Source organism: Heterodontus francisci, chromosome 23 (assembly GCF_036365525.1).
Source record: "Heterodontus francisci isolate sHetFra1 chromosome 23, sHetFra1.hap1, whole genome shotgun sequence".
In the NCBI taxonomy this organism is placed as follows: Eukaryota; Metazoa; Chordata; class Chondrichthyes; order Heterodontiformes; family Heterodontidae; genus Heterodontus; species Heterodontus francisci.
This window is the reverse complement of record NC_090393.1, coordinates 38575647-38592947: the sequence shown is the minus strand read 5'-3', so window position 1 is coordinate 38592947 and position 17301 is coordinate 38575647. Positions and strand designations below refer to the sequence as shown.

The 17301-nt window shown below is 42.2% G+C and overlaps 1 protein-coding gene across 4 annotated transcripts in view; it reads left to right on the top strand.

Moving 5' to 3' along the window:
- Window positions 1-17301, top strand: part of tesca (tescalcin a) — a 40748-nt gene that overhangs the window by 9106 nt on the left and 14341 nt on the right. Inside the window, exons 5-7 of one of the 4 annotated variants that reach the window (XM_068055146.1) lie at window positions 9882-9943; window positions 14874-14966; window positions 15076-15196. In XM_068055146.1, the coding sequence (XP_067911247.1) occupies window positions 9882-9943; window positions 14874-14966; window positions 15076-15196 (276 nt within the window). Of the gene's footprint in view, window positions 1-9881; window positions 9944-14873; window positions 14979-15075; window positions 15197-17301 lie in introns of all 4 variants that reach the window. The other 3 variants (XM_068055144.1, XM_068055147.1, XM_068055145.1) reach the window with 3 other exon arrangements.

The following is a 17301-nucleotide window of genomic DNA, read 5'->3' as shown; positions in this document are numbered from 1 at the left end:
TTGGGAAGATGCTTTCAAAGAAGTCTTGCTGAGTTTCTGAAGTGCATTTTGTAGATGGTAAACACTACAACCACAATGTACAGTGGAGCGAGTGGATGTTTAAGGTGGTGGATGAGCTACTAATCAAACAGATTGCTTGGTCCTGGATGGTGCTGAACTTCTTGAGTGTTGTTGCAGCTGCATCCATTCAGGCAAGTGGAGAGCTTTCCATCACACTCCATAGCTTGAGGAGAGTCTTTGGCGAGTCAGAAGGTGAGCAGAATATCCAGTCTCTGACCTGATGTCATAGCCATAGCATTTATGTGGCTGGTCCTATTGAGTTACTGGTCAATGATAACACCCAGGATGATAATGGTGCAGGTTTTGGTAACAGGTTTTGAATGTCAAGGGGAGGTGGTTAGACTTCAATAGCAGTAAACACTCTGGGGTAGAATTTCTGCTTTGAGCACAAGTGGAAATCCAGGTGTAAATTGAACCTGTTTAGAGAAGTATTTTTTCTCAAGTTTCTGCTTAAACTTTATTTGCATATTGCCAAATGCAAGATCTGTGCCACAGACTGGCACAAAGGTGCAGCATTTAAAAATGTAGCTCTTTTTCAAATAAATTTTACTTTAAAAAATATTCCTTGATACCTTAAGAGTGGAAACTAGGTGCAGTTTGATTAATACAGCTGAAAATGTGTTTATCACAACAAATAAGCATTCTTAATTATCGTGTCAATCCACCAACTGTGAGTAAGCTGAATTTAAATGATTTCTAAGAAATATACAGAACCATCTATTGGGGTACAGTAGTCAGTTTTTAGGTCAATGAGGAAATTGACATTCACAGCTTTTAAAACATACCTATTAGTGTCCTTGCATCCAAAAGAACTTTTTACAGCCTCCTCGAAGGTGGCAAATGACACATATCATGGAAACTCTCAATGGTGATTATTTCACCCTGGGTCACAGCCAGTTTTGTGGGCCGGGGCTGGCTCCTGGTTTGCGCTGAATGCATTTGCACTTGAAAAAAACGCAATCTTTTGGGCCAGTTACGCCCACTGTGCCGAAGAAATCAGCAGAAACTCGAGGCAACTGCTCCATTAATTTTCAAGATGTTTAAGAATGAAAAATACTGAATTTATTTGCATCTTGCACAACCAGAACAGCCATGGAACCCACTGTGATACCACATTTAAACAACTCATGAACTTGAATGAAGTCAACACTTATACAGTTGGGCTGTTTAAATTCAGTGTCCTCTCTTTATCCTGTTGATTTGGAATTTATCAAGTGAATTCACTTCATCTTGTTCTCCTGAAAACTGAACAACTGGTAAATTTACAAGAGCAAAGTACTGCAGATGCTGGAAATCTGAAATAAAAAAACATAAAATGCAGGAACTACTCAGCAGGTCTGGCAGCCTCTGTGAAAAGAGAAACGGAGTTAACGTTTCAGATCAGTGACCTTTCGTCAGCTCACCTTGAGTGATTTGTGAGGAAAAGATAATACTGGCAAACGTTCCATCATAAATGTGGATATTGGCAAAGTGTGACAAAACATGACAACAGGAAGTAAGGTTCTGTGGACAGACAGTGCACATTGATGCAAGAAGGTATATAAAGATAGCTGGCTACAGTGCATCAGTTAAGGCTGAAGAATTCTTCTTTGGCCTCCTTGTCTCGAGAGACAATGGGTAAACGCCTAGAGGTGGTCAGTGGTTTGAGAAGCAACACCTGGAGTGGCTACAAAGGCCAATTCTCGAATGACAGACTCTTCCACAGGCGCTGCAGATAAAATTGGTTGTCGGGGCTGTTACACAGGTGGCTCTCTCCTTGCACTTCTGTCTTTTTTCCTGCCAACTGCTAAGTCTCTTTGACTTGCCTCTCTTAAGCCCCGCCTTTATGGCTGTCGCCAGCTCCGGCGATCACTGGCAACTGACTCCCACGACTTGTGGTCAATGTCACAAGACTTCATGTCGTGTTGCAGACGTCTTTAAAGTGGAGACATGGACAGCCAGTGGGTCTGATACCAGTGACGAGCTCACTGTGCAATGCGTTCTTGGGGATCCTGCCATCTTCTGTGCGGCTCACATGGCCAAGCCATCTCAAGCGCCGCTGGCTCAGTAGGGTGTATATGCTGGGGATGTTGGCCGCCTCGAGGATACCTGCGTTGGAGATATGGTCCTGCCACCTGATGCCAAGGATTCTCTGGAAACAGCGAAGATGAAATGACTTGAGACATCGCTCTTGACTGACATACGTTGTCCAGGCCTCACTGCCGTAGAGCAAAGTACGGAGGACACAGGCTTGAAACACTCGGACTTTTGTGTTCCATGTTATTGCGCCATTTTCCCACACCCTCTTGGCCGGTCTGGACATAGCAGCGGACGCCTTTCCCATGCACTTGTTGATTTCTGCATCGAGAGACAGGTTGTTGGTGATAGTTGAGCCTAGGTAGGTAAACTCTTGAACCACTTCCAGAGCACTGTCGTCGATATTGATGGATGGAGCATTTCTGACGTCCTGTCCCATGATGTTCGTTTTGTTGAGGCTGATGGTTAAGCCAAATTCGTTGCAGGCAGCCGCAAACCTGTCGTTGAGACTCTGCAGACACTCTTCAGTGTGGGATGTTAATGCAGCATCGTCAGCAAAGAGGAGTTCCCTGATGAGGACTTTCCGTACTTTGGTCTTCGCTCTAAGATGGGCAAGGTTGAACAACCTGCCATCTGATCTTGTGTGGAGGAAAATTCCTTCTTCTGAAGACTTGAACGCATCTGAGAGCAGCAGTGAGAAGAAGATCCCAAACAGTGTAGGTGCTAAGGCTAACATTAGCTAAGGCTGAAGAATGGCGAGTAATGAACTGCATTTTTTATATAGCTGTGAGTGGGGCTGGAGAAATGAGGCTTCAAAGAGAGAAAAAAGGCATATAAATGGGCCTTTGGGGTGGGGGGGGGGGGGATGTAGGGGGGCGGGTGGGGGAGAGTAGAGGAAACACATAGAAGTTACAATGAAAATAGGTCATTTTGCTCAAGCAGTGTGTCAGTGTTCACTTTCCAAGCAAGCACTTAGTTCTAATCACATTTACCCACCCTGTTTCATATTCCTTCAACTCATTTTCCTTCATCCAATCTCTAACCTAACCTTGAATGTTGACATCATTTCTGCCTCAATCACTAATCCTGGAAGTGAATGCCACTGCTTCACAACTCTCTGAGTGAAGAAGTTTCACCTGCTCTTTGTTCTAAATTTCAAACATTTAATATAGTATCTATGGGCCCTGGGTCTTGACCCCTCAACTACTGGAAACAGCCAGCTTCTATCTATGCTGTCCTATCCTTTCATAATTTTAAATACTTCTATCATATCGTCCCATAATGTTTCAAGTCTTACATATTTGTATTTTCTTATATGAGACAGTATGCTTGTGAATCTGCATTGTACCCTCTCTAAAGTCTCAATATCCTTCGTATAGTGCACAGAGTATTCTAACTGAGGTCTTAAGATTTTACACTGGCTCAGTAATATATGTTGGCTTTTATATTCTATACCTCTTGGGATAAAACCTAAAATTCCATTATCCAGCAGATCAGGCAGCATCTGTGGAGAAAGAAACCTGGAACGTTAAGTCTGTTTCTCTCTCCACAGATACTGCCTGACTGTTGATTATTTCCAGCATTTCCTATTTTTATTTCAGATTTCCAACATCTGCAATATTTTGCTTTTGTATTAGAATTCCATTAGATTTTTTTAGAACAGTCTTATCAACTTGATCTGCTGCCTTTAACGTTCTGTGAATCTGTACCCCTACATCGCCTCTGCTTTTCCGCAGCACCAAGTTTACTTCCATTCAGCGTACAATGCAAGCAAATTACTGGAATATATGAACATACAAATTAGGAGCAGCAGTAGGCCATTCGGCCCCTCCAGCCTGCTCAGCCATTCAATAAGATCATGTCTGATCTGTTTCTGTCTCGAATTCCACACTCCCATCTGCCCCCAATAACCTTTGATTCCCTTAGCTAACAAGAATCTATCTACCTCTGCCTTAAAAATATTCAATGACCCTACCTCCACCACCTTCTGAGGCAGAGTGTTCCAAAGTCACACAACTCTCTGAGAGAAAAAAATTCTCCTCATCTCTGTCCTAAAAGGGCAACCCTAATTTTAAAACAGTGCCCCCTAATCTGGACTGACCCGCAAGAGGAAACATCCTTTTCACATCCACCTTGTCAAGACCGTTCAGGGTCTTATGTACTTCAATCAAGTCTCCCCTCACTCTTCTAAACTCCAGTGAAAACAAGCCCAGTCTGTCCAACCTTTCCTCATAAGACAACCTGCTCATTCCAGGTATCAATCTAGTAAATGTCCTCTAAACCGCCTCCAATGCATTTACATACTTCCTTAAATAAGGAGACCAAAACTACACACTGTATTCGAGATGTGCTCTCACCAATGCCCTGTATAACTGAAGCATAACATCCTTACTTTTATTTTCAATTCCTCTTGTAATAAAAGATAGCATTCCATTAACCTTCTTTATTACTTGCTGTACCTGCATATTAATTTTTTGTAACTCATGCATCATGAGTCATGATCCCTCAGAATTCTGCAGTTGTTCTCCGTTTAAGCAATACTCTGCTTTTTTATTCTTCCTACTAAAGTGAACAACTTCACACTTTCCCACATTATACTCCATCTGCCAGATTTTTGCCCACTCACTCAACCTATATCGGTCTGCCCCCTCCTTACGTCCTCTTTACAACATACTTTCCGACCTATCTTTGTATCATCTGCAAATTTAGCTACCATGCCATCGCTCCCCTCATCTAAGTAATTGATATAAATTGTAAAATGTTGAGGCCCCAGCACAGACCCCTGCAGGACTCCACTTGTCACAACCTGCCAATCAGAAAAGGACCCATTTATGCATACTCTCTGTTTTCTGCCAGACAGCCAATCTTCTATCCATGCTAATGTTTTACCCACTGCACCATGAGCTCCTACTTTGTGCAATAACCTTTTATGTGGCACCTTGTCAAATGCCTTCTGGAAATCTAAGTACAGTATGTCAATGGGCTCCCCTTTATCCATAGCACATGTTGCTCCTTCAAAGAACTCCAATAAATTGGTTAAACATGATTTCCCTTTCACAAAATCATGCTGACTATTCCCGATTACCTTGAGTTTCTCTAAGTGCCCAGCTATAGCCTCCTTAACGATCAATTCTAACACCTTCCTCATGATAGACGTCAAGTTAACTGGCCTATAGTTACCTGTTTCCTGTCTCCCCCACTGTTTCCTCCCCCGCCACCCCCCCCCCCCCCCCCACCTTCTTGAATAGAGGGGTTATATTTGCTACTTTCCAGTCTGATGGAAGCTTTCCAGAATCTAGCGAATTTTGAAAATTTAACACCAATGCATCTACTACCTCATTAGCCACCTCTTTTAAGACCCTAGGATGAAGCCCATCACGACCCGGGGACTTATCAGCCTGCAGCTCTATCAGTTTGCCCAGTACCACTTCCCTGGTGATTGTAATTTCACCAAGTTCCTCTCTTCCTTCCAACTCCTGATTTACAGCTATTACTGGAATGTTTTTGTGTCCTCTATAGTGAAGACAGAAGCAAAATATTTGTTCATTTCATCCACCGTTTCATTATTATCTACTATTAACTCCCCATTCTCACTCTCTAGAGGACCCACACTCTCTTTACTTACTCTTTTCCTTTATAAATACCTGTAGAAACTCTTGCTATCTGTTTTTAGATCTCTAGCTAGCTTTCTCTCATACTCTAATTTCTTTCTCCTGATTAACCTTTTAATCATTTTTTGCTGTTCTTTATATTCTGACCATTCATCTGACCTGCCACTCATCTTTGCACAATTATATGCTTTTTCCTTAAGTTTGATGCATTCCTTAACTTCTTTATTTAACCATGTATGTTTCTTTATAATAGGAATATACTTATTCTGAGTATTCTGAAATATCCCCTCAAATGTCTGCCACTGCTTCTCTATTGATCTATCCTCTAGCCTAGTAACCCAGTTCACTTCAGCTAGCTCAGCTTTCATGCCCACATCGTTGCCCTTATTTAAGTTTAAAATACTAGTCTTAGACCCACTCCTCTCTTTTTCAAACTGGATGCAAAATTCAATCATGTTTTGGTCATTGCTACCTAGAGGTGCCTTTACTCTGAGGCCATTAATTAATCCTGTCATATTACACAATACCAAGTCTAATATAAACCTGCTTTATGTTGGTTCCAGAATGTGCTGCTCTAAGAAACTATCTCAAAAGCATTCTATGAACTCCTCATCCAGGCTACTATTGCCAATCTGATTTTTCCAGTTTATACGTGGATTAAAATCACCTATGATTATTGCCGTCCCTTTATCACAAGCACCTAATATTTCTTCTTGTATACTTGGTCCTACATTGTGATTACTGTTCGGAGGCCTGTAGCCCACTCCCACTAGTGACTTCTTTCCCCTACTATTCCTCTTTTCCACCCAAACCAATTCTACATCCTGATCTCCTGAACCAAGGTCATCTCTAACTATTGCACCAGTGCCATCCTTGATTAACAGTGCTACCCCTCCACCTTTACCTAGCTTCCTGTTCTTCTTAAATGTCATATACCCCTCAATATTCAGGACCCAATTCTGAAATAACCCTCTCTGTTACTCTATCTCTCCATCTCTGGCCCCCAACCTCTCTGTCCCCTTCCAGAAATGGAAACTAGTGCCACATTTTTTAATTAAAAGATATTGTAGTACAGTGGGTAAAACAGGGCTGCATTTTTAAAATGTTTACATAGCTGAAGTCCTGAAACCAAAGTGTGCAGGGTAGCAGCTACAATTTTTATTTAACAAGGAGAGAGACCATGTCCAAAGCTCAACAGTAGCGGGTAGGCTTTTTTGCATCACTGAGCTTAAGTTTAATTATTTATATACTGGACCCTTAATCCTTCTGTTCATCTAACCTTCTAACACTTCATCATTTAAATTATACCATTTTTACACCAATAGTATACTAGCTCACACTTTGTTGCTTTCAACTGCAGCTGATTTCTTCTGCACATTCATTTAATCTCATTATGCACTTTTGTAACTTTCTACTATATTCACATTTCCTGGATTTTCCCTCACACTATAAAGTACCTATATAAATGCTAGCTGTTTTTATTATTAGTTTTCTAAGACACTAAATGAGTTAATACTATAGTCACATAGTATAATCACTTTAAACCAATGGCCCCCAGTCACAGATTTTGTTGCCACCTGCACTTATGTGAAATTATATGCCTTTGGTATTTGAGCTAAAAGGTGGCTCATAATTTGTTAAACAGGTAACATTATGTACGTGCATAGTATAATGAGATTAAGTGTTCATAATAATTCTTTCTTTTTAACAATTATGTATGCATGTAAATATGGAGTGGGGTAATGGAAGTTCAGTGAACAATAGGTTGTGAACTCAGAGGTGGAGGCGTTGATGCCATGATGTGGAGGTAGAGGGCTCAAGACCCAAAGTGATAGGCTCAAGAGCTGACCACTAGACTAAGGAGTATCTGAATGGGAAATGGTTGGGAGGCAATTACAATGGCAGTCTGGCAGTTGGAATCAGGTCAAGCTGGTAGGCAGACTCGAGGACTAAACGCAATGTCAGTCATGGTATTACTGAAACAGACAAGACAGGTTGGAGATAAGAAGATCACAGTCTAAGGCTATGAATCAGGTGATTTCAAATTGTGGGTGGATGGGAAGCCACAAATGAGCAAGGAGATCCTAAATGTCTGATTTTCCAGGTGAACAACTCAAAATCAGACGTTGAACACTTGATAAATGAGTAAAAGCAAGTGAAAAACAAAATGGTGGATGAATCTGGGTGACTTATTCCACAATGCCACCTCCTGACGGGTCTGAAACTATCATGTGACAGGCATAATATTTACATACATTTTTTTACATATTAAATGTTGACTTGAAAGCATTACTCAAGAATTGTGACACAAGAAGTAAAGGTATTGAGGATAGAAAGTGCACTCCGTCGCAATACAGCATAAATGGATGTCATGAAAAACGGGCATCTGCACCAATCCCCGAAGGGCGCCACACGTCACCAAGCTGAGGATGCTTCTTTCAGCCCAGCTCTCAATGATCTACCTCCCAACTAGTTTTCAAAGCTATTTCCAATTTCAGATATCTCTAATTTTAGCTAGCAATCTCTCGTGCAGGACCTTATCCATTGACCTTTTAATAGCTGTGTACATGATGTTCAGTGGTCAATATTTATCCCACAGCCAACATCAGTAAAACAGATTATCTGATCATTTATCTGATCGCTATTTGTGCGATATTGATGAGCACAAATTAGCTGCTGCATTTCTCGACATTACTATAATGACCAAGATTTGAAAGTAAGTGAAGTGCTTTGGGACATTCTGATGTTGTGAAAGGTGATATATAAATACAAATTATTTCTTTCTTATTTCACTTTATATTGTTTTATGCAGTTTTGAATCCAAATTCATTAATTCACATCTACTAAATTTTGGTGCATACTAATCGCACATGCACATTAATACATAATACATTCCAACCGTGGCTACATTTCAGTTGTATTTATTGGCTGTCAAGCACTTTGAGACATCCTATGTTCTGAAAGACATTACATTAGTGCAGGTCTTCTTTAATATGGCCCGAAAGTTATTCTATTTATCCACAACTTAAGTTTTTTCAGCGGCAATCTCCAGGCTATCAGTTTAATCTCTTTCTTCATTGGCTTTTACTGTTGAATACCTGAGGTTTTGTTTATTTACACTATTGGTTTATCCCAGATAATGCTATCTTGGTCACTTGTTATTACTGAGATGTTAGTTAACTCTCAGAGCGTCCCTAATACTTTGGATTAGAAAGTAGACGTGTATTACATTCAGACTCTCGATCACATGGACATTTTTAACATAATATTGTGAAAATGCTGCAACATTATGTGAAGAAATTTATAAGTTCTCATTAGAAGTTTGCTTGTGCCCATCACAGTTGGCTGTTAGACAACATCACAACTCCAGGAGACAATTTTCCTGGCTGGAATCCTAGCTGTTGGTGTTTCAAGACCCCCATCCTGAATTTTCCCTTCCCCCTTCATGCACCACTGCACAAAAATGATGCAAGGGTGTGTTGGATTGTATATCATTAATGAAGAAATGCTGCAGCTTAACCAATGAGAAAATATTGTTGTTTGTATCTGGCATTGAACCATTTTGTGCATGAATTCACCATGGGGAAAGTCAAATGGTGTACTGCGTTACACCAGAGAGGACGAAGATCGCATAAATAGCGCAACCAGGTTTAAATTGAGAAGTCTACCATCTCCTCAATTTTACCCTTCTTGTGTGATCTCTGCATTTCCCCTTTAGCATAGGATGATCCAGTCTTTTAACATTCTTTTGACACCACCAATGACAATACATTGTCAACCAACTAGGAGCTGCACTTGAGACAGAGGCAGAGGATTGCTGTACCTTTTATAGAATCGGAATCCATTTAACACCCTCATTGTAGCTGTTATAATGTGTACCAATATTTTATAACAAAAAGTGAATTGATTTTACTGCATTTAACATTGTATCTGTACAGTGAAATTATTGTCAGAAGCAAAGAATTATGCTTTAAATCCTCTGTTTATCAGCTGCTCAGTTATATCAGACCAGGAGCAGTCCGAAAGTATTTCCAATTTCATATCATTAATTGCTTCATTACATTTTGTGGTGATGTGTGTAAATTAATATGGCTATGTAACTAATACATTTTCTGTACACATTGTTGGGGCACTTAGTGCTCTATAATGTAAAACTCTTCTGCACTAATTTAAACTATCTTGTATTTCTTCTAGTTTTATTTCACATGTATGACACTAATGGAGATGGAAAAATCAGCTTGGAAGAATTAAGAGAGGTATCATTTAGATTCACAGTTTAAATTCCAAGTTATTAAAGGCTAGTGTTATGGCATTTGATGCCATATAACTTGTACCAATTATATGTAATATAGAATGCCTGAAGGGATGGGCACCTAACTGCTAAGGACAAAATGTGAGTCAGTTATGCAAATGAACTCTAATAGTTTATTATTTGGAAACTGCAAAGACCTGTCTTGTATCTTATTTATACAGCACATCATAGTGATTTAACCCATTGGTGCAAGATAATAATTACTTTATGTCAAATTATTACTCTCTCTTGGAATAAAGGTGAAGAAGTGAGCTAAGTCAGAGGAATTTAACATCTTACAGAATGGGTTTTTAATCAGTGAGTGTAATGGTTACCAAGCAGCATGCTGGAGTAAACAACTGAAAATAAAGTTCAGTAAGATATGATAATAGCCAGTAAGAGAGCAGGTGGTGCCAATCAGAAGGGATAGCAACAAGAGCAAGGAGGACAGGTCAGGGTAAATAGAGGCAACAGCAAGGAGGACAGGTCAGGGGAAATAGAGGCAACAGCAAGGAGGACAGGTCAGGGGAAATAGAGGCAACAACAAGGAGGGCAGGTCAGGGGAAATAGAGGAAACAGCAAGGAGGACAGGTCAGGGGAAATAGAGGCAACTGAAAGGAGGACAGGTCAGGGGAAATAGAGGAAACAGCAAGGAGGACAGGTCAGGGGAAATAGAGGCAACAACAAGGAGCACAGGTCAGGGCAAATAGAAGCAACAGCAAGGAGGACAGGTCAGGGGAAATAGAGGCAACAGCAAGGAGGACAGGTCAGGGGAAATAGAGGCAACAGCAAGGAGGACAGGTCAGGGGAAATAGAGGCAACAGCAAGGAGGACAGGTCAGGGGAAATAGAGGCAACAACAAGGAGGACAGGTCAGGGGAAATAGAGGCAACAACAAGGAGCACAGGTCAGGGGAAATAGAGGCAACAGCAACGAGGACAGGTCAGGGGAAATAGAGGCAACAACAAGGAGGGCAGCTCAGGGGAAATAGAGGCAACAACAAAGAGGGCAGGTGAGTGTAAATAGAGGCAACAGCAAGGAGGACAGGTCAGGGTAACTAGAGGCAACAGCAAGGAGGACAGGTCAGGGGAAATAGAGGCAACAGCAAGGAGGGCAGGCAGGGGAAATGGAGGCAACAACAAAGAGGACAGGCCAGGGGAAATAGAGGCAACAGCAAGGAGGACAGGTCAGGGGAAATAGAGGCAACAGCAAGGAGAACAGGTCAGGGGAAATAGAGGCAACAACAAGGAGGGCAGGTCAGGGGAAATAGAGGCAACAACAAAGAGGACAGGTCAGGGGAAAGAGAGACAACAGCAAGGAGGACAGGTCAAGGGAAATAGAGGCAACAATAAGGAGGACAGGTCAGGGTAAATAGAGGCAGCAACAAGGAGGGCAGGTCAGGGGAAATAGAGGCAACAAAAAGGAGGAAAGGTCAGGCTAAATAGGGGCAACAACAAGGAGGACAGGTCAGGGGAAATAGAGGCAACAACAAAGAGGACAGGTCAGGGTAAATAGAGGCAACAGCAAGGAGGACAGGTCAGGGGAAATAGAGGAAACAGCAAGGAGGACAGGTCAGGGGAAATAGAGGCAACTGAAAGGAGGACAGGTCAGGGGAAATAGAGGAAACAGCAAGGAGGACAGGTCAGGGTAAATAGAGGCAACAGCAAGGAGGACAGGTCAGGGGAAATAGAGGCAACAGCAAGGAGGACAGGTCAGGGGAAATAGAGGCAACAACAAGGAGGGCAGGTCAGGGGAAATAGAGGAAACAGCAAGGAGGACAGGTCAGGGGAAATAGAGGCAACTGAAAGGTGGACAGATCCGGGGAAATAGAGGAAACAGCAAGGAGGACAGGTCAGGGGAAATAGAGGCAACAACAAGGAGCACAGGTCAGGGCAAATAGAAGCAACAGCAAGGAGGACAGGTCAGGGGAAATAGAGGCAACAGCAAGGAGGACAGGTCAGGGGAAATAGAGGCAACAGAAAGGAGGAAAGGTCAGGGGAAATGGAGGCAACAACAAGGAGCACAGGTCAGGGCAAATAGAAGCAACAGCAAGGAGGACAAGTCAGGGGAAACAGGGGCAACAACAAGGAGCACAGGTCAGGGCAAATAGAAGCAACTGAAAGGAGGACAGGTCAGGGGAACTAGAGTCAACAACAAGGAGGACAGGTCAGGGGAACTCGAGGCAACAATAAGGAGGAAAGGTCAGGGTAAATAGAGGCAACAGCAAGGAGGACAGGTCAGGGGAAATAGAGGCAACAACAAAGAGGACAGGTCAGGGTAAATAGAGGCAACAGCAAGGAGGACAGGTCAGGGTAAATAGAGGCAACAGCAAGGAGGACAGGTCAGGGGAAATAGAGGCAACAACAAAGAGGGTAGGTCAGGGTAACTAGAGGCAACAGCAAGGAGGACAGGTCAGAGGAAATAGATGCAACAGCAAGGAGGGAAGGCAGGGGAAATAGAGGTAACAACAAGGAGGGCAGGTCAGGGAAAATAGAGGCAACAGCAAGGAGGGCAGCCAGGGGAAATAGAGACAACAGCAAGGAGGACAGGTCAAGGGAAATAGAGGCAACAGCAAAGAGGACAGGTCAGGGGAAATAGAGGCAACAGCAAAGAGGGCAGGTCTGGGGAAATAGAGGCAGCAACAAGGAGGGCAGGTCAGGGGAAATAGAGGCAAAAAAAAGGAGGAAAGGTCAGGGTAAATAGAGGCAACAACAAGGAGGACAGGTCAGGCGAACTAGAGGCAACAACAAGGAGGACAGGTCAGGGGAAATAAAGGCAACAACTAAGAGGACAGGTCAGGGGAAATAGAGGAAACAGCAAGGAGGACAGGTCAGGGGAAATAGAGGCAACTGAAAGGAGGACAGGTCAGGGGAAATAGAGGAAACAGCAAGGAGGACAGGTCAGGGTAAATAGAGGCAACAGCAAGGAGGACAGGTCAGGGGAAATAGAGGCAACAGCAAGGAGGACAGGTCAGGGGAAATAGAGGCAACAACAAGGAGGGCAGGTCAGGGGAAATAGAGGAAACAGCAAGGAGGACAGGTCAGGGGAAATAGAGGCAACTGAAAGGAGGACAGATCCGGGGAAATAGAGGAAACAGCAAGGAGGACAGGTCAGGGGAAATAGAGGCAACAACAAGGAGCACAGGTCAGGGCAAATAGAAGCAACAGCAAGGAGGACAGGTCAAGGGAAATAGAGGCAACAGAAAGGAGGAAAGGTCAGGGGAAATGGAGGCAACAACAAGGAGCATAGGTCAGGGCAAATAGAAGCAACAGCAAGGAGGACAAGTCAGGGGAAACAGGGGCAACAACAAGGAGGACAGGTCAGGGTAAATAGAGGCAACAGCAAGGAGGACAGGTCAGGGTAAATGGAGGCAACAGCAAGGAGGACAGGTCAGGGGAAATAGAGGCAACAGCAAGGAGGACAGGTCAGGGGAAATAGAGGCAACAAGGAGGACAGGCCAGGGAAATAGAGGCAACAGCAAGGAGGACAGGCCAGGGGAAATAGAGGCAACAACAAGGAGGACAGGTCAGGGTAAATAGAGGCAACATCAAGGAGGACAAGCCAGGGGAAATAGAGGCAACAAGGAGGACAGGCCAGGGAAATAGAGGCAACAGCAAGGAGGACAGGCCAGGGGAAATAGAGGCAACAGCAAGGAGGACAGGTCAGGGGAAATAGAGGCAACAACAAAGAGGACAGGTCAGGGGAAATAGAGGCAACAGCAAGGAGGACAGGTCAGGGGAAATAGAGGCAACAACAAAGAGGACAGGTCAGGGGAAATAGAGGCAGCAGCAAGGAGGACAGGTCAGGGGAAGTGGAGACAACAAAATGGACAGGCTAGCAGAGACAGAGGCAACATAAGAGGGAAAAGCCAGAAAGGAGAGATGAGGATATTAAGGAAGCAGCTGGAAGGGAAAATTCTAATAGTTATTGACCGAGCTGGTGAGATCCAATGATGGAGAATGAGAGAAACAATATGGAAGGGTAAAGGGTGCTGATGAGGGGGACATGTTAGGAGTCTAAGTAAAAAGAAGAAAGGCAACAATCAAGGGAGTCGAAGTAAGAGTGTCATTAACGAGGACAGGTTGGGAGGAAGTGTGATGATAACCAGAGGGAAAGGCTGTAAGTAAGAATAATGATGCTGAAACATCAGAAAATGGTAAGGTGGTGACAATGAGAAGAATGAACAGAAAGGGAGAACAACAACAAAAGGCTTATGCCAGAAGAAAGAGGTACCAACCAGAAAGGTGGCAGCGAGGCATCAATAAGAAATGTTGATGATGCCAATGGTGGAGTTAGAAAATTCCAAAGTATTGGAAGTAAAAAATAAACCACCACAAATAATTCACAGAGCATGACAATCTACTAATGAATCCATTTTTAATACCGCTCATCTTCCTACTTGATGTTGTGTACCTTCAGCCCCTATATCACAATTGGCAGTAGTACCATTACACATATTACTATGACATTGCTTCTGGCTCAGTGGTTGCACACATACCTCTGAATTAGAAATTGCAATTGCTGCTGTGTTTCCCTACTTTACAACAGTGACTGTACTTCAAACGTACTTTAGTGGCTTTCATGTCCTGTGGACATGAATCTCTATATAAGTGCACATTATATCTTGACACTGTCATTCAGAATGCAACTGTCAAATTGTAAATAAAAATAAACTTTTAAAATAAATCACTCAACACTATATAATCAAAGGTGATCAGAGTGAGTGAGTTAAAGGCTGCAATTCAGACTTTGGGTTCAAACATCATTTTGAAACAACTAATTTGATTCTCAAGATTTGGGAGACCTCAGTTAACATACTGTGCTCTACCTCATCATTCTGTTTTCATTATTCTCTGTCACATAATTTTAAATCTGCATTGTCTACTTCTTATTCAGATTATAGATGAACTGTTATCCAGGACATCAAACACAGAAAAGACTTCCTCATCAATTGCAGATGCTGCAATGTTGGAGGCTGCAAACATCTGTGTAGGACAACTGGTTTGTGACTTTTTAGATTCATATTCATACAGATATAAGATGCTATTGTAATATTTGATTCCTTTTCCATCCACACTATTCTCTTCATATATATAAGCTTTGTAGATCACAAGTAGAGACAAGAGGATACAAGTGTGACTTTTCTGTGACAAACCTGCGAGGCTGTTATCGTGGTCAGCAGTCAAGACTGAACAGGTTTATCAAACTACATGGTCCAGGCATGTATTCTACTTATGGAGGGTATTTAGGATCTCTGAGTGAAGAATATACGTATGTGTGTGCACTGCTAACGATTCTACATTGCTGAGAGCTGACATGAATTTAGAGCTTAAAATGCAGAATATCTTTGAACATTGTTACGGTCAAGTGAGGAGTCGTTGAGGGACTGTTTGACCCACAACAGGTTTAATTCTTTCTTAAAGTGAATGTACTGGCCAATTCAGTAGGTGTTTGATTGCTTACTTGCTTTGATCATAACTAGAACCAATCAGACAGGTTTTTTTGAGTTAAGAAAAAGGTTAACTTTATTGTATGTAAACAGAACTAAGAAAATAACAAACAACATGCCAACTTTCACTCTCATATGCACACTAGAGGTTTATACACACACCAATAGGTTACAGAGTGGGGAAACGTTGATTGGTTGAGTTAGAGTACATAACAAAAAGGTATACAGTCTGTGGAGATTGGTGATTCGGCTAGCTTCTATCTGAATTCAGTGGTCCTGAGGCTTTTAGTTTGAAGAGGTAGATGACTGGCTTGGTGAGTCTCTTGGAGATAGCGACGCGGATGATTTCCTCCAATGGGGTTTCCGATTGTAGCCGGGGTATGCAAAGGTGGTCTATCAACAAGCAGGATTTGAAAGCTTTCAAGCTGGAATGGAGAGAGAGAGAGAGAGAGAGAGAGAGAGAGAGAAGAACCCCCACTTAGGATCTGCTCATGTCAAAGTCGAGTTGCTTCTCCACTGCTGCAGAGAAAAACACCAGCTTAAAAACCACAGATGGGGAGGGGCTTGTCACATGACAGTCACTCAGTGATTCAAGCATAGCAGTTAGCAGTATTTCTTCTTCTTGCTGAGAGAACAGGTAGTTCACCACCAGCAGAACTGAACCAGAGTTTCTTTCATTGTTCATTTTCTGTCCTGGTGTTAAAGAGGAATTATGAATGGTTTAATACCAAAGGCCTATGCAATTTTAACAACAGGGGTTCCCACACTCAGGACTGCATGACCTCAAACAGTTGGAAGTCAGCCCTTTTGAAGGCAAAGTTCCCCATTGCTAAAGAAGATAATATTTATTTTTTCCTGCCACCTATGGTGTTAAAAGCTTTTTATGTTTTCATGTTTTTGTTTGTTTTGTAATGGGGAGACTCATTGGCTATAATTTTTCGCTTCTGGCCGGCAAGTTCCCCTCCATTAAAATATTTGCAGGCTGGCCAACACAGAAATGGAAAATGCCAGCATTATTTTTAAAGCATTTTCTTCTTAGCCTTTTCTGGGTCTATCTTCTCTTGCAAATTGGATAGAGACTTGCCCTCTGCGTTTATCTCTCTCTCCATCTTGGAAAGTGCTTGGTGTGTGCTGAGAGATGACACAAAGGGATTACCAAGAGTGAACACGAATCCTAGCACTTCATGTTATAATACATTAGGGGTCCAGCAACATCCCCTTACTTGGATTTTACAAAGAGTTGTCATTTAACTAATAAAAATGCGTGATTGTTAAGTAATTTGAATGACTGGCCAGATATAGAGATGTTGCAGAAACATAGGTTTGACCTGTCTGGAATTTTATATAACCTTAGCATTCATTTAAACATGATGGCTGACGATACCTGGTATATCGTATATGATTAACAAAATAGTGAATATATCACGTGCAACCCTTTAAAGGAGTTATGCAGCAGTTTACCAATGCAATGTATCACTGTATAATTTTAAATAGTTTTCAGAGGAGATTGATATATTCAATCAAGTAAAATCTGACATCGATTTGCAACATAAGCATGTGCCACTGTAAATACAAAGCTTTTATAGATATTTTCAAGGTAAACTGCCTTGAAACAAGCCCAAAAGCAGGTGCCACATTGTGGAGCACTGACAATTCCTAGAATTGTTTTGCCTGGTAAATGGAGGCAAAAAATAATACATTTTAATTGTCCAATCTATGCTCCGTGCAGCACCAAAGGTGTGGTTTAAGAAGATATATTTATACCTTGTTTTTCTTGCTTTTCTTGTACCTGTGAAAGCAGAACAAATGCATACAGCACAGTACAATGCCAGTGATCTTTACCAGGGCTCTGGCATTAGGAATATTGAGCAGAAG